Source organism: Mesoplodon mirus, assembly GCF_964341445.2.
Source record: "Mesoplodon mirus genome assembly, chromosome: 18".
Lineage (NCBI taxonomy): Eukaryota > Metazoa > Chordata > Mammalia > Artiodactyla > Ziphiidae > Mesoplodon > Mesoplodon mirus.
In genome coordinates this window covers 14,489,655-14,514,002 of record NC_138994.1, presented here as the reverse complement: position 1 = coordinate 14,514,002, position 24,348 = coordinate 14,489,655, and the positions used below count along the sequence as shown (strand labels likewise).

Below are 24,348 nucleotides of genomic sequence, written 5' to 3'. Positions count from 1 at the left end.
GAGCCCCTCCCACGTTCCAGGGACGCCGAGGCCCAAGGAGGGCGAGGACGCCACCAAGCGCCCCGCCACCAGAGGGCGCATCCCGGAGGCGAGCACTCACTAAGGGCGCCTGCGCAGGGGGCTGTCATGTGACCCGCCGCCGCTGCTCTGGTGGGCGCTGGTTCCTGAAGTTGCTGCTACGGGCCGGGCGCGCGAGGGCTCCGGGCGCGCGTGCGCGGAGGTGAGCCGACCTGACTGCTGGACCCGGGCTGCGGTGCTCCCAGCGAGCGGCGGGGCGGGGGAGGTCCGCGGCAACCCCACAGAGTGGAGGCTTGGCGGGTGCGGGCAGTCGTGACGCCCGAAAGGGGAGGGGTCGATCGATAGAGGGATTGGTCAGTGCTTTCCTACTGGAGAAGTTGAGCACACCGTGCCAGGGCCGCGCGCGGCAGGAGGCAGCGGTAACGACAGTGACCCCAGTAACATCGGGGACCCCGGACACTCCACGGTTCCCACTCACTGCCCCCGAGCTGGGCGAGGAAGGCTGCGCTTGCCCCCGTTCACAGGGAGGAAGCTGAGGCACAGGTTGAGAACCCTTTGCTTCCCTCTGCCGGTGGTGGAGCTGGGCTTTGAACCCAGCTTGTCTACACCACCACCGTGGCCTGGGGAAGCAGCAGTTCTGAGACACTTACCTGAAGGCGGGGTGACCGGCCCTCTGGGTCAGCAGTGCCACTTGATCTACTGACCTTCAGTTCTTCCCCGTTTTCTCTCTAAATTGTCAAGCGCTGTGAGTGTGGCTCTTCCCCATTTTAGGATCTCTTCCCCTTTCTAGGCTCTCTTCCCTGTCTGTAAAATGGAAGCAGGGAAGGGCATGGGGTGCTGCCCTGGCCGTGCTTCTGGGCACCTCTGCAGCTTCTGAAGTCTGGATGGAAAGGGCTGAGGTCATTGCCCAGGAGCTCCCAAGTGAGGACCCCTGGACTCCACTCTGAGTTCCTTAGTTTCTGAGTCATCATGATCACAAATGTGTCTGGCAGGGTCAGGTGAAGCTGGGACACTATGTGGTATAAAAAGAGAGATATTAGTCTTCGTCTCCAGTTCCTGGCACACAGCTCCTAAAAACCCTGGAATCTTGGGGGTGGTAAGAGTGTCTTTTATATGCTAATGAGATGACTGGGGGCTTGTAGATATAGCTTCAAAATGGGGGCTAGTCCCCAGAAGGACCAAGGCAGGATTCGAGGGTAGGAACTTTCTCCTGGCCTTCTTCTGGGCAGGAGGCTCTTGATTAAGAGAGGGGGCTGGTGATTAATCACCAGTGCTCAGTGATTTCATCATTCACGCCTACATAATGAAACCCTAAACTAGTTGGGGTTTGGAGAGCTTCCAAGCTTGTGAACACATTTTGGTGCTCAGAGGGTGGCCAGCCCAGAGAGGGCATAGAAGCTCAGCACCCCTTCCCCGTACCTTGCCCTCTGGTTGTTCCTGAGTTGTGTCTTTTATAATAAACAGGTAACAGTAAGTGAGTTCTGTGAGTTGTTCTAGCCAGTTGTTGAACCTGAGGAGGTGAGGGGTGTTGTGTGAACCCCGGAATTTATAGCGGCTTGGTCAGAAGAGCCGGTGACAACCTGGGACTTGCGGTTAGTGTCTGAAGTGGGGGAAGTCTTGTGGGACTGAGCCCACAACCTGTGGGGCCTGCACTAACTCTGGGAGTTCGTGTCAGAATTGAACTGAATTGCTGGACACCCGGCTAGTGTCCAGAGAATGGGAGAATTGGTTGGTGAGAAAAAGCTCCACGCTTTTGGAGTCATAAGTGTTGTGAATGAAAACAGTTCACTCTCGCATCTAACATACTGGTGGCCCATGGTGGCCAGAATGTTCCCGGTGACCGGTCTGTGTCTGTGACAGGCTTGGACTCTCTCAGTGACCTGGGCGCACTTCTCTGGCGTGTGACTTTTCCCCAACACCTGCATGTTTCTGGAGGCCATGAGAATGCAGCTCACAGACCTCCCACCACAGGGAGCTTCACTGACAGAGGCTCAGTCGCCGTGCTCTGAAATCATCACTGCATTTCCTGCGAGGGGCTGCCTCCCGGCCCTTAACGCTAGGGCAGGCTGCTTCTAGGAGACCTGGACCCCTCTAACGGCCAACTTTGGCTCAAGGGACCCCAGCCCTGTGGCCTTGCCCAAGCTTCCCTAACCTGCATGGCAGTCTGGGGCTCTTGGATCCACACCACCTTCCCATGGGGTCAGACCTGCACGGGTGTGTTGGTGCTCTCAACCCTCTCTGGCAACCTCCCCAGTTTCTCTCAGACAGATGAAAAGGACCCCCCTAATAAAATCCTTGCATGTTTAGTTCCATATCAGTGTCTGCTGCTTCTCAGAGGAGCTGGACCAACAATGTTCCCTATAAAATATTTAGAACATACAGATAATCAAGACGCAGGTAAGAACAGTCTTAGCACCATAGTAACCAGAGTGAGGCTCCAGTGCAGCTGCTGTGACAGAGACCCAGAACCAGACCCCACACGAGCCTGACTGCAGGGGCGGGGAGGGGCTCCGCCTGCCCAGTCCTGGAGGCCAGGCTTTTCTTCTGTGCTTGGCCGTCCCTGAGTGTTGCGCTGGGCTGCAGTGCCCAAGACCCCTCACAGGCTGTACCCACGTCCTGGTCAGCCCAAGACGGACAGAGGGAGGGCACACACTTCCACCCCACTGGCCAAGACTCACCTCGGCCACAGTTTTCATACGGGAGCGGGACCTATCTACTGTGGGAACTTGTTTGTTCCACTTGATCTATCACGTGGGTCTTTGTGTGTTACTAAGTTATTTTTACAGACATTCTAGATGCGTTTATTTGTAACATATTAGAAGACTTCACAATGCACAGGGTTCTGCAGCTCCCTGTTTGGGACTTTTCTCTCCTTTTCCTTTTTCCTCCCTCCCCCAGGTCTGCCCTGCTTCCTCACCAGACCTCACTTCCAGCCTGTACGCTGCTGGGCTGGCCACAAGTTCATGTCTGGAAGCTGCTTTGAGAGTCTCCTGAGGCCCCGGCCACCCCCTGCTGCCGTCCCTTTGAGCCTGGTTCTTCTGTCTGCAGGCCTCCTGGGCCCGCTGCCCACACATGATGAGGTGGCCACCCTGTTCCTGCCCCCTGCTGGGGGTCTGTGCCCTAGTCTCCTTGGCCATCCTGGGGCACATCCTGCTTCATGACTTCGACGTGGTCCCCCAAGAGCTGCACAGCTTCTCCCAAGAGGAGATTTACCCAGCTCGCCAGCCCAGAGCCAGCGGCCAAGGGCCCCAGCCCGTCCCAGGGCGCCACGGCAGCCCCAGGGCAGCACCCACACAGTGCGACCTGCCCCCCGACGGCCGCTTCGACTGCGCCCCAGACAAGGCCATCACCCAGGAGCAGTGTGAGGCCCGGGGCTGCTGCTACATGCCTGCAAGGTGGCCTCCGGGCACCCAGATGGGGCAGCCCTGGTGCTTCTTCCCTCCCAGCTATCCCAGTTACAGGCTGGAGAACCTGACCACCACCAAGACGGGCTACACGGCCACCCTGATCCGTGCCACCCCGACCTTCTTCCCCAAGGACATCATGACCTTGCGGCTGGACGTGCTGGTGGAGACTGAGAGCCGGCTCCACTTCACGGTGGGTGGGCGGGGGCTGGGCAGGGGCAGAGAGTGTGCGGACAGTGGACAAAGACAGACGCTACGGGGTGTTTGTTTATGCACAGGCATGTGTTGTGCCCTCACCTGGAGTCTGGGTGTGAGCAGACACAGTGCCTACACTCAAGGAACAGTGGGCCGCTGAGACAGTCACTAGGAGGTTCTACAACATGTTCTAGGGGACCGGGCTCAGGACGAGGTGGTGGGAGGTTAGGTCCCCCCCAGGAAGTGACATCCCAGCTGGGACCTAAAGTAGGAGTCAGGAAGGGGAAAGGTGGAGAAGGAAGAAGGGGGGCTGTTCCAGGCAGTGGGCAGTGGGATCCCAGCCACTGAGGGCAGGGCCTCTTGTCTGGTTTATTCCCTGCTGCTTCCCAGCCCCTGGTACAGTGCCTGGCACGTAGCAGGTGCTCATTAAAAACTTGTCAACTGAATGAATGTGCAGACAAAGGTGAGAGAGCCTGAAGCACATAATTCAGTACGGCCCTGTTATTTTAACAAAGTAACTGATGACAGCCGTGGATTGCTGAGTGATGACTGCGTACCAGACAAGGGCTGGGTGTTCTACTTATTTGCTCGTTCTCCCTGTGACTAGATATGCCAGGTAGAAAAATGTTGCCAGATTCAGCAAATAAAAATACAAATATGAATTTCAGATAACCCAGGAATTAGTCTTTTTTTTTTTAGTGTAAGCATATCCCATGCAATATCTGAGACGTATTTATACTAAAAAAAATTGTTTATCTGAAATCCAGATTTCCTGTGTCTTACCTGGCACACCCCACAGGAGGTGCTCTCCTGACTCTATAGACGAGGAAACTGAGGCTCAGGGATGTGGACCAATCTGTCCACACGCCCACGCTGTGTGCGGCCACCCTGAGGCTTGAACTGACGCCTCGCTTCTCTGGAAGGTGAAGGATGGAGTGGACAGGTGTGCAGGGGCAGCCGGCCACCAAGGGCCTCATGACACCACTCTCGTCCTCTAGATCAAAGATCCCACCAACCAGCGCTATGAGGTGCCCTTGGAGACCCCACGTGTCCGCAGCCAGGCACCGTCCACGCTCTACAGCGTAGAGTTCTCAGAGGAGCCCTTCGGGGTGATCATACGGCGGAAGCTGGATGGACGGGTGCTGTGAGTGCGCAGTTTCTGTGCCCACTATCTGCTGGGAGGGTTAGGGAGCTGGAGGGCATCGTCCCTGACCCTGTTGTGGTCCACCCTCCTGCTCTGGCCTCCTGGCTGTTCCTTGCCCCGCAGGGCCCTGGTGCTCACTGTTCCCTCCACCCCGGGCCCTCAAAGGCCCCTCCTCAGAGGGGACAGCAACAGCTGGAGACATTTTTGGTTGTCACCACTGGGTGTTAGGGTGAAGGGACACTGCTAAACACCCTACAATGCACAGGCCGGCCCAGAACACGGAGCGATTGGCCCAAATGTCAGTAGTGCCGCAGCTGAGAAACCCTGGTCCAGTCTAAAGTGGCAACCCCACTCCAGGCAGCACCCCCAAGCCTGCTTTATTCTTGTTTATTTATCACATACTACACATCAGTATATCAGGCACTGCAGTGATTAACTCGTGCAATCCTCATAACAACTGGGACGTAGGTGCTGTTATTATCCCCACTTTACAGATGGGGAGACAGAGACATAGGAGGCCAGGTGCTTGCTGGCAGGTGACGGAGCCCAGCCCAAGCGTCTGTGCTGTCGGCCACTCTGCTCCATGTCCCTCCGGGGTTTGTGTGCCCCCACGGGACCTTACCTTTGCTTGGACTGTGGCTGCCATCTGCCTGAGGCAGGAGCCTTTCCTGTTCCCTCCTGAACCGCCAGCTCCTAGAGCAGTTCTGACCCACAGCAGAGCTCAGGGATATTTGTGGAGAGGATGAGGGTGTTGCTTGGTCTCGCCCTCACCTCCCCCCAGCCCACCCCCCAGGTACTAGATGCACCGAAGCATCTTTTAGACTCAAATGCTGTGGCTGTGAGTCCAAGTGTCCAGTGTCGCTCAGGCCCAGAAGCACCCGCCCCGTACCCCCAGCCACGGGGTCAGCAGTTTTGCCATGGCTGCCCACTGGCCCTGATGCTGGGCTGTGCAAGCACCTTTCCCAGGACGCATCCCATGCACTTTGCCCACATAGTCCTACACGGATATGTGCTGGCTGACAAGGCCCTGCTCTGCACCGAACTCTGCTACACGCTCAGAAGGAGGGAACTTGGACTTGCCCAAATCTTCAGAGCACTTGCGTTCTGAAGTGCATTTCTTTCTTTTGTGGCCTGTTCATTTTTTGGCCGGGCGTTGTGGACCTGCTCCCAGGACTGACATAGCAGAGGGAGGTAGAAACGGACTGTGCAGATGCAGAGTGTGGGCTGGCTCTGCAGCTGGGGGGCCTCTCTGAGAAGCTGACCTTCAAGCGGAGTTTGGAGAGAAGTTTTTTAAGCATTTTATCAGATCTTGGTCTTGAACACACACAGACACCCACAGGCAGGTGAGCAAAGTCTTACACGGGCTGGTGGGGTGCAGCAGGAACTTGTCCCATGAAATTAGCCGTGATGCATCTTTCATGCAGAGGGGGACCCTGTACATGGTTTTTGCCTTGCTCTTGACCCCATGGAACCTTGGGGCACCCTAACTGCCCCTGGCTGGGCAGCTCCACGATGTCTGGGAGCAGTTTGGCCCTCCTGGGAGGTGCTCAGGGCCACAACTCCCAGGACTGGAAGGGTTTTGGGCAGCCCTTGCCCAGCACTTGCTTGTGGTCAGGGCTCATGGGGCCATTGGCTTCTGGTGCAAGGCCACCTGGTCTCTTCCTGGCAGGCTGAACACCACAGTGGCCCCCCTGTTCTTCGCCGACCAGTTTCTGCAGCTGTCCACCTCCCTGCCGTCCCAGCACATCACGGGCCTTGCCGAACACCTCGGGCCCCTGATGCTCAGCACCAACTGGACCAAGGTCACTCTCTGGAACCGGGACGTCGCCCCTACGGTAAAGGGGCAGCCAGGGTGGGGTGTGCGATCAGAGGGGCTTCATGGGCCGAGACGTAAAGCAGGGTGTCTGCCATGTCCCAGCCCAACGTGAACCTATATGGATCTCACCCTTTCTACCTGGGCCTGGAGGATGGCGGTTTAGCTCACGGGGTCTTCTTGCTGAACAGCAATGCCATGGGTAAGCAAGGGGGTACTGGAGCCCTCCACATCCTCCAGCCAGTTCTGCTTCTGAGCTGCCGGCCAGGGTTTCCCTGGTGCAGCCACACCCCCTCCTTCGTAGAGGGGGCTGGGGCTCTCTGCACCTATCTGACAGGCTGGAGGTAGAAGGGGCAGGGGGTCGGGTTTCGTACACTATTCCAAGAAATGACCATTGGGCTGTGGCCTCTGCCAGCTCTGTCCTTCAGTGCCTCTAAGGTGGGCTCTGGGACCTCTGACCTGGGCGGGGTGGGGCTGAGGCCAAAAAAAGGGGCCCCAGGCCCAGCTGCTCAGCGTCTTTCTGTCCTGCTCCAAGGATCTCAGCAAGCTGGGCTCAGAGCGACTGTCCCAGGGCCCCCAAGCTCCCTGTGGGAGGACCCCGCCTCACCAGCAGTGGTTTGGCCCATTGGTGCAGTGCCGAAGGCCCTGGGCAAAGGGGGTGAATATTTGCCCCTGAGCCCCAGGGCTGCTTCCCCCAGATGTGGTCCTGCAGCCCAGCCCAGCCCTCAGCTGGAGGTCGACGGGCGGGATCCTGGATGTGTACATCTTCCTGGGCCCGGAGCCCAAGAGCGTGGTGCGGCAGTACCTGGACATCGTGGGTAGGCCTCTCCCTGGCCCTGGCCCCCGGCCCCTCCCTCCCCAGCCCCTCCTGCCCCCTCACGGTCGCCTTGGCTCCCAGGCTACCCGTTCATGCCACCGTACTGGGGCCTGGGCTTCCACCTGTGCCGCTGGGGCTACTCCTCCACCGCCATCACCCGCCAGGTTGTGGAGAACATGACCAGGGCACACTTCCCTCTGGTGAGTGCCGGGCAGGGGCCTGGGCCCCCCAGGGTGGGGCGGGGGCAACGAGCCTGGGCCCCGACCGCCCTGTGCTGTGGCTGCAGGATGTCCAGTGGAATGACCTGGACTACATGGACGCCAGGCGGGACTTCACTTTCAACAAGGACGGCTTTGGGGACTTCCCGGCCATGGTGCAGGAGCTCCACCAAAGTGGCCGGCGGTACATCATGATTGTTGTGAGTGCCCCCTCCCCTCTTGTGCCACAGGAAGCAGGCTCTTTTGGAAGGAGAGGGGCCCAGTGTCTGGTGGCTCCAACTTTCAGTGGCATCGTCCTCATGCTTGCCATGGTTACTGAGAATGTTTCTGAGGGTCTTTGATATCAAGGGAATATCAGATTTATAGACTTGGCTCCTGCTAGCCAGTGATGTCCCTGGAGACATCTGTCTGTGGCTCAGGATCCTTACGGCTGTAGGTTACTTGAACAGCTTAAAGCAAGGGCCAGGTGGAGCTGTGTGCCAGGGTGGCTGGAACCCCAGAAGCTCCGTGAGACTCCTGGCCCTGCCCCCTGCAGTCAGCTTGTGGGAAGGAGGGCAGGATCTGAGTGGCTCAGCAGACAGACACACTTCCCTGGGCCAGTCCCTGCAGCCAGAGGGGTGTGATTCAGGGTCTGGTACAGCTGGGGGCCCGGAGGAGGGGAGGGGGAGCCAAGACAGCCAAATGGTCGCCACCACGGATACCCCTCAGGAGAGGAAATCCGTTTGGAATTGGGCTGATGGTCATTTCCATCCCTGCAGCCCCTCTGAAGGCAGCAGCATCCAGGTCCACTCAGAGCAGGGAGGGCAGATGCAGACCTTATCTTTTTTTATTCTGAATGAAATAAATGCTCCCTGTAGAACGTTTGTGAAACTCTGGGCCCTTAAATCAAAAGTAACGCCTGCATCCAGGTGCGCCCTTTTTGGCAATGGGGGCGGGGTCACGTGCACGTCCACGCACACGCAGCGTGTTGGCGCATCCACCTGTTCCTCGTTAACGTTTATCGAGAGCGTTTTCCCGTTTTCCCAGCGATGGGTGCCGAGGCTTTGGGCATTTCCCTCTCATTCTGACTGGTTTCTCTCCCCAGGATCCTGCCATCAGCAGCTCCAGTCCTGCCGGGACCTACCGACCCTACGACGAGGGTCTGAGGCGGCGGGTCTTCATCACCAATGAGACTGGGCAGCCGCTGATTGGGCAGGTACAGCAGGGCCTGGGGGGCGAGGGGGAGAAAGCAGGGGTCCCTGGGCAGTGGGACTGCAGGGGGGGCGGCGGTGACAGCTGGGGGTAACAGTGGCCCCTGACGAGGAAGACCACCCTGAATCCTTGTGTCAGGGGCCCTTGTTTGCGGGCAGCTCAGAAACAAGCTCCAGAGATGCTTGGGGAGGCCTTGGGGTCCTCCACATCCTCTGGGCCCCCAAGGGCTTCCTGATGGTTCCCAGGCCTTCCCGGTGGGCAGAGCACCCAGTAGACTCCTGACCTCCCAGTCCAGGGCAGGCCCAGAACCAGGAGGAAGGGGGCCCAGCCTGAGGGGAGGCTGGCAAGGCTCCCAGCAGTGCAGATTCTGGGGCCTCTCCCCATGCTCCTCCCCTTGCAGTCCACCCATCCCTGAGTTAGATGAGTGAGGCTACGGCTCTGCCTGCAGTCAGGACACACAGGGCCTCCGTGCAAGCTCCAGGGCCCCTGTCCCCCCTCTGGCCTTTCGTCCAGGTGTGGCCTGGACTCACCGCCTTCCCTGACTTCACCAACCCCGAGGCCCTTGACTGGTGGCAGGACATGGTGGCCGAGTTCCACGCCCAGGTGCCCTTTGACGGCATGTGGATCGTGAGTGTGGCCCCACCCTTGGGTGTCCGGTGGCCTCAGGGACCGTCCCCCCTCTCTGCACCAGGCAGGGCACCCACCCCCAGGGCCTCTCTTGCAGGACATGAACGAGCCATCCAATTTTGTGAGGGGCTCAGTGGATGGCTGCCCCAACAGCAACCTGGAGAACCCGCCCTACGTGCCAGGTGAGCTGCCTCCACCTGCCGGCCCTGCAGCACTAGTCGGCTGGGGATTTAACAGCTCAAATCAGGGATTTCCTTCTCTGGTTTGGGAGACTCAAACCTCTGGTTTCTGAGAAGCTGATGGGCAGCGAGCGGCCAGCCTGGGAAAGGCAAGGGGTGCCCTGGGAGTAAGGTTCATGTGGGGAGACCCCAGCCACGTGATGCTGACTGGGCATGTGCAGCTGAGGCGAGACCCTTCAGAGGGGGTGTTTCAGGCTTAGGCAGTCGGATAGGGAAAAACTTAAAATGGTTAGGAGCAGGCAGACATGAAGTCTGGGTGTGCAGACCACAGCCTGCGGCATCGGCTTGTCCTGTCCTTAGAGAAGTGGAGACTGCGGGGACGCACCCCATGTCCCAAGGGGTCTCTCAAGATGTGGGGGGCACCAGCCTGCTGGGAGGAGGCTCCAAGGAAACAGCCCCCTCTCCTCCAGGGGTGGTTGGTGGGACCCTCCGGGCAGCCACCATCTGCGCCTCCAGCCACCAGTTCCTGTCCACGCACTACGACCTGCACAACCTGTACGGCCTGACCGAAGCCTTCGCCTCCCACAGGTGAGGGGCCAGGGTGCAGGAAGGAGAGAAGGAGGCCCTGGCCATCCCCACATCCCACCCCCGCCCCCCACCCCAGCTCCATGCCTGGTGCCTCAGAGGAAGGGCATGGTGATGAGACAGGGAGGCCAGGGCTGACCAGGGGGCCTCTGGCTCCCTTGAGTTTGTCCTCCCCGTGACATGTGCATTTTCGAGGGTGTCAGGTGGCAGGGCTGACTGCCTGGCAGACAGTGGCAGTGACCTCAGCAAGCCAACTCCTTGCTCCCAGCTTGTCCTTCCTGCTGCACCACCGGGCGCTCTTGCGGGCAGTGGTGGGGCTCCTGGTGACCCTGCTCAACACAGCTCTCTGTGCCCCTGCTCCACCCAGGGCTCTGATAAAGGCTCGGGGGACGCGCCCCTTTGTGATCTCTCGCTCCACCTTTGCCGGCCACGGCCAGTACGCCGGCCACTGGACAGGGGATGTGTGGAGCAGCTGGGAGCAGCTTTCCTACTCCGTGCCAGGTGAGCACACCTGTCAGGAGGGGTGCAAGGAGGGGAGGGTGGGCCCCTCTCTGGGCGTGTTTGCCCAGAGCTGGGTCCTCAGAGAGATGCTGCTGCAATGGCGTGGGGCCCGTCGCCAACTCATGTGCCATTGGGCTCACCTGTGATGCCCCTCTTCCAATGTCCCCATCTCGGATTCATGCTAACATGAATGCTAACCAGAAGGTGACCACATTCTGAGCTGCATGAAATAGCATCTGAGCTCAGTCCAAAGGGTGCCCCCACCCCTCTCGGCTCAGTGCCTGGCTCCACCCTGCAAAGAAAATTTTGATTTTTGTTCCAAGAGCTCTGATGCTACAGACAGATCTTAGGCCCAGGGATGGCTCAGGAGCCCTGGGGAAGGGGATAGAGGTGACCCCAGAGGTCACAGCTGAAAAGAGCCTCCACCAAACTCCCGGCCTGGAAGTGCTTTCATAGTCGCAGGCTTGCTTCCATGTGCGATGCATCTACAGAGCCTCGGGCCACAGGGATGTCCTGCCGAGCTGAGCTCTCGGGTGAGAAGTCCATTCCTCCTTCACAAAGCGGCTGCTGGCTCTGCCCACAGGTGCCAACCGGCTCTGATTTCTACCCTGGGGCCAGCATGGTGGGTCGAGCCTGAGCACCTGCAGGCCAGTCTCTGAAGCCACCCCAGAGCCGGATTCCTGGGCTTTGTGTCCACCTGTCTGGTTCTTGGGTTTTAGTTCTGGTGTGAGCTGTTGTTACCAAGCTAAAATAAGTCTGTGCAGCTCCCAGGACCTGCTGTGACCCAGACCAGCACTGCTCACAGCCCCAGGCTGTGCCCCATCCTGCCCACTGGCTTCCAGACTGGGTCGTGGCTCCCGAGGAGACAAGGAGAGGGTGGCCCAGCAGCCTCTAGTCCTGCCCAGCGGTGGTGGGGTCGGCACGGGGCCCAGATGCTCTGGAAGCTGTCTGACCCTTCAGCAACTCAGGGGACTCACTGACCCTCTGCTGTAACGAAGTACCACACCCCAGGTGATTTAAAACAACAAACTTATTCTCAGACTAGAAGTCTGATCATGGTGTCGGCAGGGCCTTGCCCTCTGAGACTCTAGACAGAATCCCTCCTTGCTTCTTCCAGTTCTTGGTGGTTGCCAGCAGTCCTTGGCCCTCCTTGGTTTGAGGCTGTGTCACTCTAACCTCTGCCTTTGTCAGCTCTTGGTCTTCTTCCTGTGTCCTTGTCTTCACATGGTGTTTTCCCTCCTCTTTTCTTTTTTAATATAGTTCCCTGGGCTATACTGTAGGACCTTATTGTTTATCTATTTTATATATAGTGGTATGTATCTGCTAATCCCAAACTCCTGATTTATCCCTCCCCCACCCCCTTTCCCCTTTGGTAACCATAAATTTGTCTTCCATGTCTGGAGTCTGTTTCTGTTTCGTAAATAAGTTCATTTGTATCATATTTTAGATTCCACATATACCTGATATCATATGGCATTTGTCTCTCTCTAACTTTACTTAGTATAATAATCTTTAGGTCCATCCATGTTGCTGCAAATGGCATTATTTTCATTCTTTCTTATAGCTGAGTAATATTCCATTGTATATATGTACCACATCTTTATCCATTCATCTGTTGATGGACATTTAGGTTGTTTCCATGTCTTGGCTATTGTGAATAGTGCTCCTATGAAAATTGGAGTGCATGTATCTTTTTGAATTATAGTTTTGTCCAGATATATGCCCAGGAGTGGGATTGCTGAATCACATGGCAACTCTATTTTTAGTTTCTTAAGGAACCTCCATACTGTTGTCCATAGTGGCTGCACCATTTTACATTCCCACCAACAGTGTAGGAGGGTTCCATTTTCTCTGCAACTTCTCCAACATTTATTATTTGTAGACTTTTTAATGATGGCTATTCTGACTGATGTGAGGTAATACCTCATTGTAGTTTTTTGTTTTTTTTTTAAGATTTAATTTTATTTATTTTTGGCTGCGTTAGGTCTTTGTTGCTGTTCGCGTGCTTTCTCTAGTGGCAAGCGGGGGCTACTCTTCATTGCAGTGCATGGGCTTCTACTTGCGGTGGCTTCTCTTTTGTGGAGCATGGGCTCAAGGCGTACAGGCTTCAGTAGTTGTGGCACGCAGGCTTCAGTAGTTGTGGTGCACAGCTTAGGTGCTCCGTGGCCTGTGGGATCTTCCCAGACCAGGGATTGAACCTGTGTCCCCTGAATTGGCAGGCAGAATTTTATCCACTGTGCCACCAGGGAAGTCCCTCATTGTAGTTTTGATTTTGCATTTCTCTACTAATTAGTGATGTTGAGCATCTTTTCATGTGCCTATTGGCCATCTGTATATCTTCTTTGGAGAAATGTCTTTTTAGGTCTTCTGCCCATTTTTTGACTGGGTTGTTTGTTTTTTTGATGTTGAGCTGTATGAGCTGTTTGTATATTTTAGAAATTAAGCCCTTGTCAGTCACAGCATTTGCAAATATTTTCTCCCAGTCCATAGGTTGTCTTTTCATTTTGCTTATGGTTTCCTTTGCTGTCCAATATCTTATAAGTTTAATTAGGTCCCATTTGTTTATTTTTGCTTTTATATCTATAGCCTTGGGAAACTGACCTAAGAAAACACTGCTATGATTTATGTCAGAGAATGTTTTGCCTATGTTCTCTTCTAGGAGTTTTGTGCTCTCATGTCTTATATTTAAGTTTCTAGGCCATTTTGAGCTTATTTTTGTGTGTGGTGTGAGGGAGTGTTCTAACTTCATTGATTTACATGCAGCTGTCCATCTTTCCCAGCAACACTTACTGAACAGACTGTCTTTTCTCCATTGTATATTCTTGCCTCCTTTGTTGAAGATTACTTGACCGTAGGTGTGTGGGTTTGTTTCTGGGCTCTCTGTTCCATTAATCCATATGTCTGTTTTGTGCCAGTACCACACCGTTTTGATTACTGTAGCTTTGTAGTACTGTCTGAAGTCTGGGAGGGTTGTGCCTCCAGTTTTGTTCTTTTTCCTCAGGGTTGTTTTGGCAATTCTGGATTTTTTATGGTTCCACATAAATTTTAGGATTATTTGTTCTAGTTCTTTGAAAAATGTCATGAGTAATTTGATAGGGATTGCATTAAATCTGTAGATTGCTTTGGGTAGTATGGCCATTTTAACAATATTAATTCTTCCAATTCAAGAGCATGGGATATCTTTCCATTTCTTTGAATCATCGTCAGTTTCCTTTATCAATGTTTTCTAGTTCTCAGCATATAAGTCTCTCACCTCCTTGGTCAGGTTTCCTCTGACGTATTTTATTTTTTACTTTTTGGCTGTGCTGTGTGGCTTTGTGGGATCTTAGTTCCTCAACCAGCAATCGAACCCAAGCCCACAGCAGTGAAAGCACCAAGTCCTAAACACCGGATCACCAGGGAATTCCCCAAAGTATTTTTTTTTGATGCGATTTTAAAAGGGATTGTCTTTTTACTCTCCCTTTCTGCTATTTCATTGTTAGTGTAAAGAAATAACAGATTTCTGTATGTTAACCTTGTATTCTGCTACCTGGCTTTATTTATCAGTTCTAGTAGTTTCTGTGTGGAGTCTTCAGAGTCTTCTATATATAGTATCATGTCATCTGCATATAATGACAATTTTACCTTTTCTAATTTGGATACATTTTATTTCTTTTTCTTGCCTGATTGCTGTGGCTAGGATTGCCAATACTATGTTGAATAGAAATGGTGAGAGTGGGCATCCTTGTCTTGTTCCAGATTTTAGTGGAAAGGCTTTCAACCTTTCACCATTGAGTATTATGTTGGCTTTTATTATGTTGAGATATGTTCCTTCTGTACCCACTTTGGTAAGAGTTTTTATTGTGAATGTTGAATTTTATCAAATGCTTTTTCTGCATCTATTGAGATGATCATGTGGTTTTTGTCTTTTGTTGATGTGGTGTATCCCATTGATTTGCATATGCTGAACCATCCTTGCAACCCTGGGATGAATCCAACTTGATCGTGGTGTATTATCTTTTTTTATGTGTTGTTGGATTCAGTTTGGTATTATTTTGTTGAGAATTTTTATAGCTATATTAAAGATTTTGGCCTGTAATTTTCTTTTTTTGGTAGTGTCTTTGTCTGGTTTTGGTGATGGTGGCTTCATAGAATGACTTTGGGAGTGTTCTGTTCTTTTCAGTCTTTTGGAAGAGTTTGAGAAGGATCAGTATTAGTTCTTCTTTGTATGTTTGGTAGAATTCCCCAGTGAAGCCATGTGGTCTTGGGCTTTTGTTTGCAGGGAGTTTTTTAAAATTACAGATTCTATATCACTTCGAGTGATTGATCTGTTCAAATTATCTATTTCTTCTTGATTCAGTTTTGGTGGGCTGGATGTATCTAGAAACTTGTCCATTTCTTCTAGGTTGTTCAGTTTGTTGGCATGTAATTGTTCATAGTATTCTCTTATGGTTTTTTATATTTCTGTGGTATCAGTTGTTACTTCTCCTCTTTCATTTCTTATTTTGTTAACTTGGGTCCTCTCTTTTCTTCTTGGTGAGCCTGGCCAGAGGGTTGTCAATTTTGTTTACCCTTTCAAAGAACCAGCTCTTGGTTTTATTGATTTTTTTTCTATTTTTAAAAAATTTCTATTTTATTTGTTTCTGATCTTTATTATTTCCTTCCTTCTGCTAACTTTAGGTTTCGTTTGTTCTTCTTTTTCTAATTCTTTTAGGTGGTAGGTTAGGTTGTTTGAGATTTTTCTTGTTTTTTTTTGAGGAAGGCCTGTATCATTATGAACTTCCCCATAAGGACTGCTTTTGCTGAATCCCACAGATTTTGTTTGGCTGTATTTCCATTATCATTTGTTTCAAAGTATTTTTAAATTTCCTCTTTGATTTCATCATTGACCCATTGGGATTTTTTTTTTTTAAGTAGCATGTTGTTTAGTCTCCATGTAATTTGTTCTCTCTGTGGTTGATTTCCAGTTTCATGCTGTTGTGGTCAGAAAAGATGTTTGAGGTAATTTCTGTCCTCTTAAATTTGTTGAGGCTTGTTTTATGTCCTAGTATTTATATAGTCTATCCCAGAGAATAGTCCATGTGTACTTGAAAAGACTGTGTATTATGGGTTTTTTTGGGATGTAATGTCCTGAAGGTATTAAGTCGGTTTTATTGTGTCATTTAGGATCTGTTGCCATATTGATTTTCTGTCTGGAAGATCTGTCCATTGATGTCAGTGGGATGGTAAAGCCTTGTGCTATTATTTTATTCCCATCAATTTCTCTCTCTATGTCTGTATTTGTTTTATGTATTTAGGTGTGCCTATACTGGGTGCATATATGTTAATGAGTGTAATATCCTCTCCTTATAGTGATCCTTTTATCATTATATAGTGTGCTTCTTTATCTTTCTTTATGGCCTTTATTTTTTTGAAGATACAGAATTATATTTAATCATTTTTTGTTGTTGTTAATAAAAGTCATTTTGAATGTTCACTTTGACAATCAAAGATCCCATTGCCCTTTAGCATGGTGCAGCCCAAGGTTACCTGTGGTTACTTCAGGTAACCACATTACAGTCAAGGGCACCATCCCTCTCTCATCTTCAACTCTGAGAGAATAATAGCCCACATGCACACCCCTGCCACTTAAGTTTCTAAAGATCCTATTAGCAGAGGAATGAGAACCCTGTCATCTAGGAAATTTTAGTAGCACAGCGTCTAAAGAAATGGCAGCTAATAGCTACAGTAGAAAACAGTAGCTAGCAAATTTCATGCATGGGTCAGAATTCTGTATTTTTATATTCCCATCTTAGTTTAAAATACTAAGCCTCAATGACCTGTAACGTGAGAAAGAGTTGGTTACACTTGGGTCACTGATGAGAAAACAAGATATCTGAAAATGTTGTATGGGCTTTGTTTTAAAGTCTGTTTTGTCTGATATGAGTATTGCTACCCCCACTTTCTTGTCATTTCCATTTGCATGAAATATCGTTTTCCATCCTCTCACTTTTAAGCTATGTGTGTCCTTTGCCCTAAAGTGGGTCTCCTGTAGGCAGCACCTTGTAGGCTCTTGTTTTATTATCCAATCTGCCACTCTGTGTCTTTTGACTGGAGCATTTAGTCCATTGACACTTAAGGTAATTATTGATATGTGTTTATTGCCATTTTAAACCTTATTTTCCATTTGATTTTGTATTTCTTCTTTGTTCTTTTTTGTTTCTCCTTTTATGGTTTGATGGTTTTCTTTTGTATTTTCCTTGTGTTCTTTTGGTTTTTGTGAATCAATTTTATGTTTTTGATTTGTGGTAACCTGTTTTTCAAGTATGTTAACCTGTTACTATATCTACTTGCTTTAGACTGGTAGCCATACAGGCCAAACACATTCTGAAAAAAAAATCTATATTTTATTACTCCCCTCCCCCACATATTGTGATTTTGATGTCCTCTTTTACATCTTCATGTTTATCCCTTTGCTGTTCACTGTAGTTATCATTGCTCTCACAAAAATATTTTTGATTTTTTTTTTTTTTTTTTTTTTTTTTTTTTTTTTGTGGTACGCGGGCCTCTCACTGCTGCGGCCTCTCCCGTTGCGGAGCACAGGCTCTGGACGCGCAGGCCCAGCAGCCATGGCTCACGGGCCCAGCCGCTCCGCGGCAAGTGGGATCCTCCCAGACCGGGGCACGAACCTGCATCCCCTGCATCGGCAGGCGGACTCCCAACCACTGCGCCACCAGGGAAGCCCTGATTTTTTTTTTTTTAATCTTTGTACTGGCTTAGGTGATTTACTTTCCAATTGTGATTTTCTTTTTCCTATAGATTCTTGCTTCTTTTCTATTTAGAGAAGACCTTTCAGTATTTCTTTTAGGATAGGTTTAGCATTGCTGTATTCTGTTAGTTTTTGCTTGTTTGAGAAATTCTTTATCTTTCCTTCTATTCTGAGTGATAACCTTGCTGGGTAGAGTATCCTAGGTTGCAGGTTTTTCCCTTTCAGGACTTTGAATATATCTTGCCACTCCCTTCTGGCTTTCAACCTTTCTGTAGAGAAAGCAGCTGATAGCCTTATGGGGTTCCCTTGTAATTAACTCTGTTTTTCTCTTGCTGCCTTTAGAATCCTCTTTAACTTTTGCCATTTTAATTATGTCTTGGTGTAGGTCTGTTTGGGTTCATCTTGTTTGGGACCCTCTGTGCTTCCTGTACCTGGTTCCCTCTTCTGATAAGGTCACCAGTCATGGTGGATTAGGGTCCACCCTAACATCCTCTTCTCAACCTGATTACATCTTCAATGACCCTATTTCCAAATATGGCAACCAGGGGTTAGGACTAGAACTTACCTTTGGAGGGAGATACAATTCAGCCCTAACGGGTCTAGTTTGCCCTGCCCACCCTGGGAGTTAGGGAGCAGATGCGGCTTGTCATTCTGCTGACCACAAGTGCAAGGTGAAGTGGCCATTGGTGTACTGACCATCAGGTGGGGGCTGGGTGGGAGGGGCTTTGGGAAGGATCCTTGCCTCCAGCCAGTTCAACAGACATGTCTGTCAGGCTCCTTGGCCCTAGACTGCTCCTGCTGTAGCAGCTGGAGGCCCATCTGACTCTGCCCTCCAGAAATCCTGCTCTTCAATCTGCTGGGGGTGCCCCTGGTGGGGGCTGACATCTGTGGCTTCCTGGGCAACACTTCGGAGGAGCTGTGTGTGCGCTGGACCCAGCTGGGGGCCTTCTACCCCTTCATGCGGAACCACAATGACCTGAACAGCCTGGTAGGGCGGGGGCGGCAGGGGAGGCCGTGCCCTGGGGAGTGCCACTTTCTGTGCCAGTGAGCCCAGCACTGGCTAGCCCAAAGTGCTGGGTCTCCTGGGGTGGGGGGACCTCGGAGTCCGTGGTCCTAGATCCCAGGTGCTTCCTCCACTCCCTCCACTGCAGCCGCAGGAGCCGTACAGGTTCAGCGAGACAGCACAGCAAGCCATGAGGAAGGCCTTTGCCCTGCGCTACATGCTGCTGCCCTATCTCTACACGCTGTTCCATGGGGCCCACGTCAGAGGCGAGACCGTGGCCCGGCCCCTCTTCTTGGAGTGAGTGCCTGGGTTGGGAGTAATGGCCCCCGGCCCACTGACCCCAGAGCAGCTAACCTGCTGCAGGGGGTGTTCTGGGCACTGAGAGAGGAAGGAGGTTGCAGCAAAATCCGGGCACTCCCCACTGAGGTGCCCGCCTGCACCCCCAGTTCCCCACCCATTAGATTCCAGCTCAGGGCAGGGAGCACTGGATAACGGAAAAACCCAGGATGAACACTGAGTACAGACCAGGCCTCCCAGATGGTAAAACAAGTTATAAGACTATCATGAATCCATCTGGGGCTTAAGGGAACAAGACCACTAAAGAAATCCAATAGATATCCCCCAAGTAGGACTTAGTATATCTAAGAAGTTACCGTACATAAAATGGCACCTCGAATCAGAGGATTAAAGGATTCTCCAGTAGTAAGGTAATTAGTTAGCTATTTGCAAAAATCAACGTATTTTCCACTCATCCATACAAACCTAAGTTCCAAATGGATTAAATAGTTAAATGTCAAATATTAAGCTGTAGAAAAAGCTGCAGGAAATCAGAAGTGAATGTTTCTCTATGACCTGTCAGGAGAGGGCTTTCTAAGCATCAAAAGCAAAGGGAAGGAGATTTCATTTAGGAAAAAAAAGTAACACTTCTTTGAACATAAGCAGAAAAATATTAAAACTGCTCTGAACATAAGATTGTCAAGGCAAACGAATGGGAGAAAACATTATCAATAAAATGAGTCACTGTCCCTAATGTACAGAAACTCAGACCAGGGGTAAGAGCCAGATAGACATGTGGGCAAGAACACAACTTGGAAACAGGAAATGTGAACAGGTCATGCCCGAGTAGTCGGGCAGGGAGAGGTTCTTCTTGGCTCCTGCCTTGACTTAAGCTGGCCAGAACTGGCCCTGCCACATGTAACCCAGGTCCTCTGGCTCCTGTCCACGCCTCCCCATGGGTCCCTTGAGCCCACTGACGTCAGAGGTCACCAGGCCCCCCTGCCCGTCCCTCCTGTTTGAAGGTTCCCCGAGGACCCCCACACCTGGACAGTGGACCGCCAGCTCCTGTGGGGGGAGGCTCTGCTCATCACCCCGGTGCTCAAGGCCGGGAAGGTTGAGGTCACTGGCTACTTCCCCCGCAGCACGTGGTACGACCTGCAGACGGTGAGTCCTGGGGCCCTGAAACCGGGGAGGATGGGGGAGATGGAGCTGGTCTTCCCTCCAGCACCATCCATGTGGACCAGAGAGTGAAAAAGGAGTCCTGGCTACATGAGGGCCCTCACCTGGGTGCTCCATCAGCAGCATCCTGTGTGATCCTTACAGGACCCATTTTCCAGATGGAGAAACCGAGGCTGAGTGGGTGACTTGCCACCGAGCTGAGCTGGGACTCCAGTTCTGCTCCCAAACTCCTGCCCCTTCTTGCATCCTCTGACCTGCCCGACCCGAGCACTGGCTCAGGCCTCGCACGCTCTGTCCCCACCATGTGGCCAGATCTGTGCTCTCAGCTCCCAACAACAGCACAGGAGCTTGGCAATGCCCAGGACCCTTTGTGACATGACATCCCCCTCCAGGTGCCAGTGGAGGCCTTTGGCAGCCTCCCACCTCCTGCACCCCTCACGTCTGCCATCCACAGCGAGGGGCAGTGGGTGACACTGTCCGCCCCACTGGACACCATCAACCTCCACCTCCGGGCCGGGCACATCATCCCCATGCAGGTACTTGGGCCGGGCCCCTGATCCTATTTGTCCAGCCCTGGGGTTGCTGGGACCCCACATGCCTCTGTTCAATTGGGGGTCTGCCCCCCAGGCAGAGATGATACTTCTGAGGGTTGAGGATGAACTGGGCTGGAGAAGGACAGGATACATCCTTGCACTCACTTGCTCTCGGGCCTGGTGAAGGAGAGGCCTGCTTCATTGGCCTTTCTCAGAAAACAGCCTTCAGTCTGCAAACCTCTGTGGGCCTCACGTCCTCTGAGGTGTCCACGGGCCTCCAGGCCGCTCGGCCGTAGGCTGTCCTGCAGATCCTGGTTTCTTCTAGCACGGCACTGTCCCAGCCTAGTGCTCCTCACGCCTGGGTCTGGAGGCCTCCACCAGGTTTGGGACAGTGACGTGGGCCACTCCCTCCCAGGGCCCTGGCCTCACGACCACAGAGTCCCGCAAGAAGCCCATGGCCCTGGCCGTGGCCCTGACTGCGAGCAGGGAGGCCCGAGGGGAGCTGTTCTGGGACGATGGGGAGAGCCTGGGAGTGCTGGACCGTGGGGCGTACACGCAGGTCATCTTCCTGGCCAGGAACGTGAGTCCTGGGATCCGCCCAGGCTGGGGGCTGTCTTGGGGTGACTATCCTGACTTGGTGAGGGGAGCTGGCCTGGGGTCCTGGGATGGCCACCTGTCCCTGGGTCAAGTAGACTGAAGGGGAGAAGAGCCCGTAGGCCAACTGCCTTGGCTGGAGTCCCCTGCACTGCGCCAGTGTCCTAGGGTTTGCACGGGGTGTGCTGCTGACCTGCCCTCCCCATCTGCTGTCCAGAGGCCCTGCCCTGGTGGGGCTTCCTGCCCCAGGCCATCTGCTCACACCTCTGGTCCTGTCTCTCTTGCTTCTGCCAGAACACCATCGTGAACCAGCTGGTGCACGTGAGCAGTGAGGGGGCTGGCCTGCAGCTGAGGAAGGTGACCGTCCTGGGGGTGGCCACAGCCCCCCAGCAGGTCCTCTGCAATGGCGTTCCTGTATCAAACTTCACCTACAGCCCTGACATGGAGGCAAGAGAGCCTACATTTGAGGCCAGAAGGCCTGTCCCTGAGGGTGGGCGAGGGGGCGGGACGTGCCCACTGAGCTGTCATCATGGAATTCCCTGTCCAGAAGGGAGAGGACACTCAGGCCTTACAAGGGGCAGAGAGGAACTGATCCTCGCGGGGAGGAGTGGGAAGGTTCAGTCCCCTAGCACTTCACATCTTTTCTCTGCCTGTGTCCACACTGTCAGCCCCTGGTTAAAGGGCAGCTCATTTCCAAAGCAAATTAAGGCGGCCACTGCCAAGAGTGCTCGGAGGGAACAGAGCGAGACGCTCCCAGGGCTAGGTCAGACCCCATGTCCACCGTCCACCCATGTCCACAGACTGCTGTCTGCCCCACCTCTCTTGCCAAGCAAATTTTCCTATTTCTTGTCCCCAGACCCTGGACATCCCTGTCTTGCTGACGATGGGAGAGCAGTTCCTCATCAGTTGGTCTTAATCCGGGGCCCAGTGGTGTGCTGCTCCTTTACAGACCTCCCGGCAGCCCAGCACCTGCACCCTCAGTCGGCGGTATGTGGGCCTTGGGTCAGAGCGCTTACCCCGAATCGCATGCCACTGACATCACTGAACACCCGGATCTGCTTGTAAGTCTGCCTCCCAGGCTCTGGGCCAGCAGCTCTTCTTGAGTCTTCTGTCCAGATCCCAGTCAGGTCAGTGCCCTGAGGGGTGCCCTGTATCTGGAATGTTTACTGGAAGATTTGCTTCACTGTAGCCTGCCACTGTGATGCGTGCACTGTCAGTCACCGCTGCCTGCCTGTGACGCAGAGGTGGTGCTTGGGATGGGGTGGTACCTGCACCCCAAGGTCCTGCCTCGGGCAGCTCTGCTGCTGCTCTGACCTGATGAAAGCACAGAGCTGGGGGCCGCTGCAGACTTTCTGGGCAGCTGCCCCCAACAGGTGGAGGCTGTCCACCAGTCTGACAAGTGGGCCCAGACACTCGGCAGAATTCACAGGACTTGGGGAACCCTTAATCTGAAGTGCAATTATTTTTAATAAAAGGGGCATTTGCAATCAAGCTTCTGCCGGCCCTTCTGGGATTCAGGGTAAGGAGGATGTGTCTAAAGGCCCTGACACAGAAGCAGGACTCCATCCTTGATGGGCCCCTGGACGTTCCCAGGCAGGGTGTACATGTGTGCTGTACTGTGCACGCTCAAAGCAGCACCCTCACACATCCCCACCTCACACCCTAGTATCACCCATCTCTAAGGTGACTGGAAAACATCCAGCCAGGCCTGGTGTCAGTCACGTGGTGGGAGATGCACCCTCCCCTCGACCCTGCCCAAGGGCTATGTAGACTAAGCTGCTACCCCCAACACCTCCGTTCCCAAGCAACAGCTGGTCTGCTTTTGGTCACTACAGACTAGTTTACATTTTCTGGAATTTTATATAAATGGAATCATATAGCATGTATTTCTTTGGTCTAATTAATTACTCTAATTACTTTGAGATTTGTCCATGTTGTGTGCTTTTTCATTGCCAAATAGTTTTCCATTGGATGGAGGTGCCACATTTATCAAATTATCATGGATGTTAGGATTGTTTTCAGTTTTTGACTATTGTGAATAAAGATGTGGTAATCATGGACCAGTCTGTGAACAGACATGTTTTCATTTCTCTTGAGCAAACACCAAGTGTGATATGGTCAGGTCATATAGAGGGTGTGTGTGACTAAACTGTTTTCCAAAGTGGGTGACCCACTCTGCACTCCTACCAGCCTTGCTGTCGCTTGGTGTGGTCTGTATGCTCACTTTCAGCTGTTCCAGTGACAGTGGATCTTGCAACTGAAGATGGCAAGCATCTTTCATGGACCTATGTCACCCATAAATCTTCTCTGGTGAAGTGTCTGTTCAGGTATCTTGCCCATTTTTTACTTGGATTTGTTGACCTTATTAATGAGTTACAAAGTACACTGTTTTTCCAAATGCTACCATAGCAAATTACCACAATCTCTGTGGCTTAAAATAACAGATTTATTCTATCACAGTTCTGTAGGTCAGAAATTTGACACGGTCAACTGGGCTAAATTAGGTGTCAGCAAGGCAGCTTCTTCTCTGGAGGCTCCAGGGGAGAATGTGCTCCCCTGCTCATGCAGGTTGTTGGCAGAATTCAGTCTCCTGAGTGTATGGGTGTGAGGTCCGCATGTCCCTGTGGTTGTGAGCCAGACGTCCTCCTCAGCTTCTAGAGGCTGCTCCATATCCTGGCTCGTGGCACCTTCATCTTCAAATCCAGCAATGGTGGGTTGAGTCCTTCTCACCCCAGAGAATCAATCCTGCCTCTTCCATTATACCACACTCTGACCCATGGTAGCCCAGAGCATTCTTGACTTTAAAGGGCTCATGTGATTAGATAGGGTCCACCTGGATAATCCAGGATAATTTCATCTCAATCTTTAATTACACCTGCAAAGTCCTTGCCATTTAATGTAGCATATTCACAGGTTCCAGGGATTAAGAGGTGGGCATTTTGGGGGGACCACCATTCTACCTACACATAAAGTTCTTGATATTTTCTAGTTTAAGTCCTTTGTCAAGTATATGCTTTGCAAATATTTTCCCCCCTTGCTCATGCCCTTTTTGTCTTTAAGTATAATTTTAGAGGAGGAGGTAAGATTCCCCACCTGATTTTTGAGGTATAGTTCACATATCACTCAATTTTACCACTTTAAAATGTACAATTCAGTACTTTTTAGTACATTCACAGAATTGTGCAACCCTTACCTCTGTCTAGTTCCACAACATTTATCATCACTCCCAAAGAAGCCCTGTACCCTTTAGCAGTCACTCCCTATTTCCACCTCTCAGCCCCCAGAAAACCACTAATCTGCTTTGTCCTATGGATTTACCCATTTGGGACATTTCACAGAAACGG

General features: G+C 52.2%; 1 protein-coding gene across 1 annotated transcript; it reads left to right on the top strand.

Moving 5' to 3' along the window:
- Positions 1 to 114: 114 nt before the first annotated feature.
- Positions 115 to 23,084, top strand: GAA (alpha glucosidase). Its single transcript, XM_082602738.1, has 20 exons — positions 115 to 220; positions 2,917 to 3,615; positions 4,616 to 4,761; positions 6,431 to 6,596; positions 6,680 to 6,776; positions 7,273 to 7,392; positions 7,473 to 7,591; positions 7,678 to 7,809; positions 8,694 to 8,804; positions 9,314 to 9,427; positions 9,525 to 9,609; positions 10,077 to 10,194; positions 10,559 to 10,692; positions 18,256 to 18,407; positions 18,571 to 18,719; positions 19,721 to 19,862; positions 20,270 to 20,413; positions 20,826 to 20,990; positions 21,299 to 21,451; positions 21,861 to 23,084. The coding sequence occupies exons 2-20, from the start codon at positions 3,091 to 3,093 to the stop codon at positions 21,918 to 21,920; spliced, it is 2,832 nt and encodes a 943-aa protein (XP_082458864.1). The 5' UTR covers positions 115 to 220; positions 2,917 to 3,090; the 3' UTR covers positions 21,921 to 23,084.
- Positions 23,085 to 24,348: the final 1,264 nt, after the last annotated feature.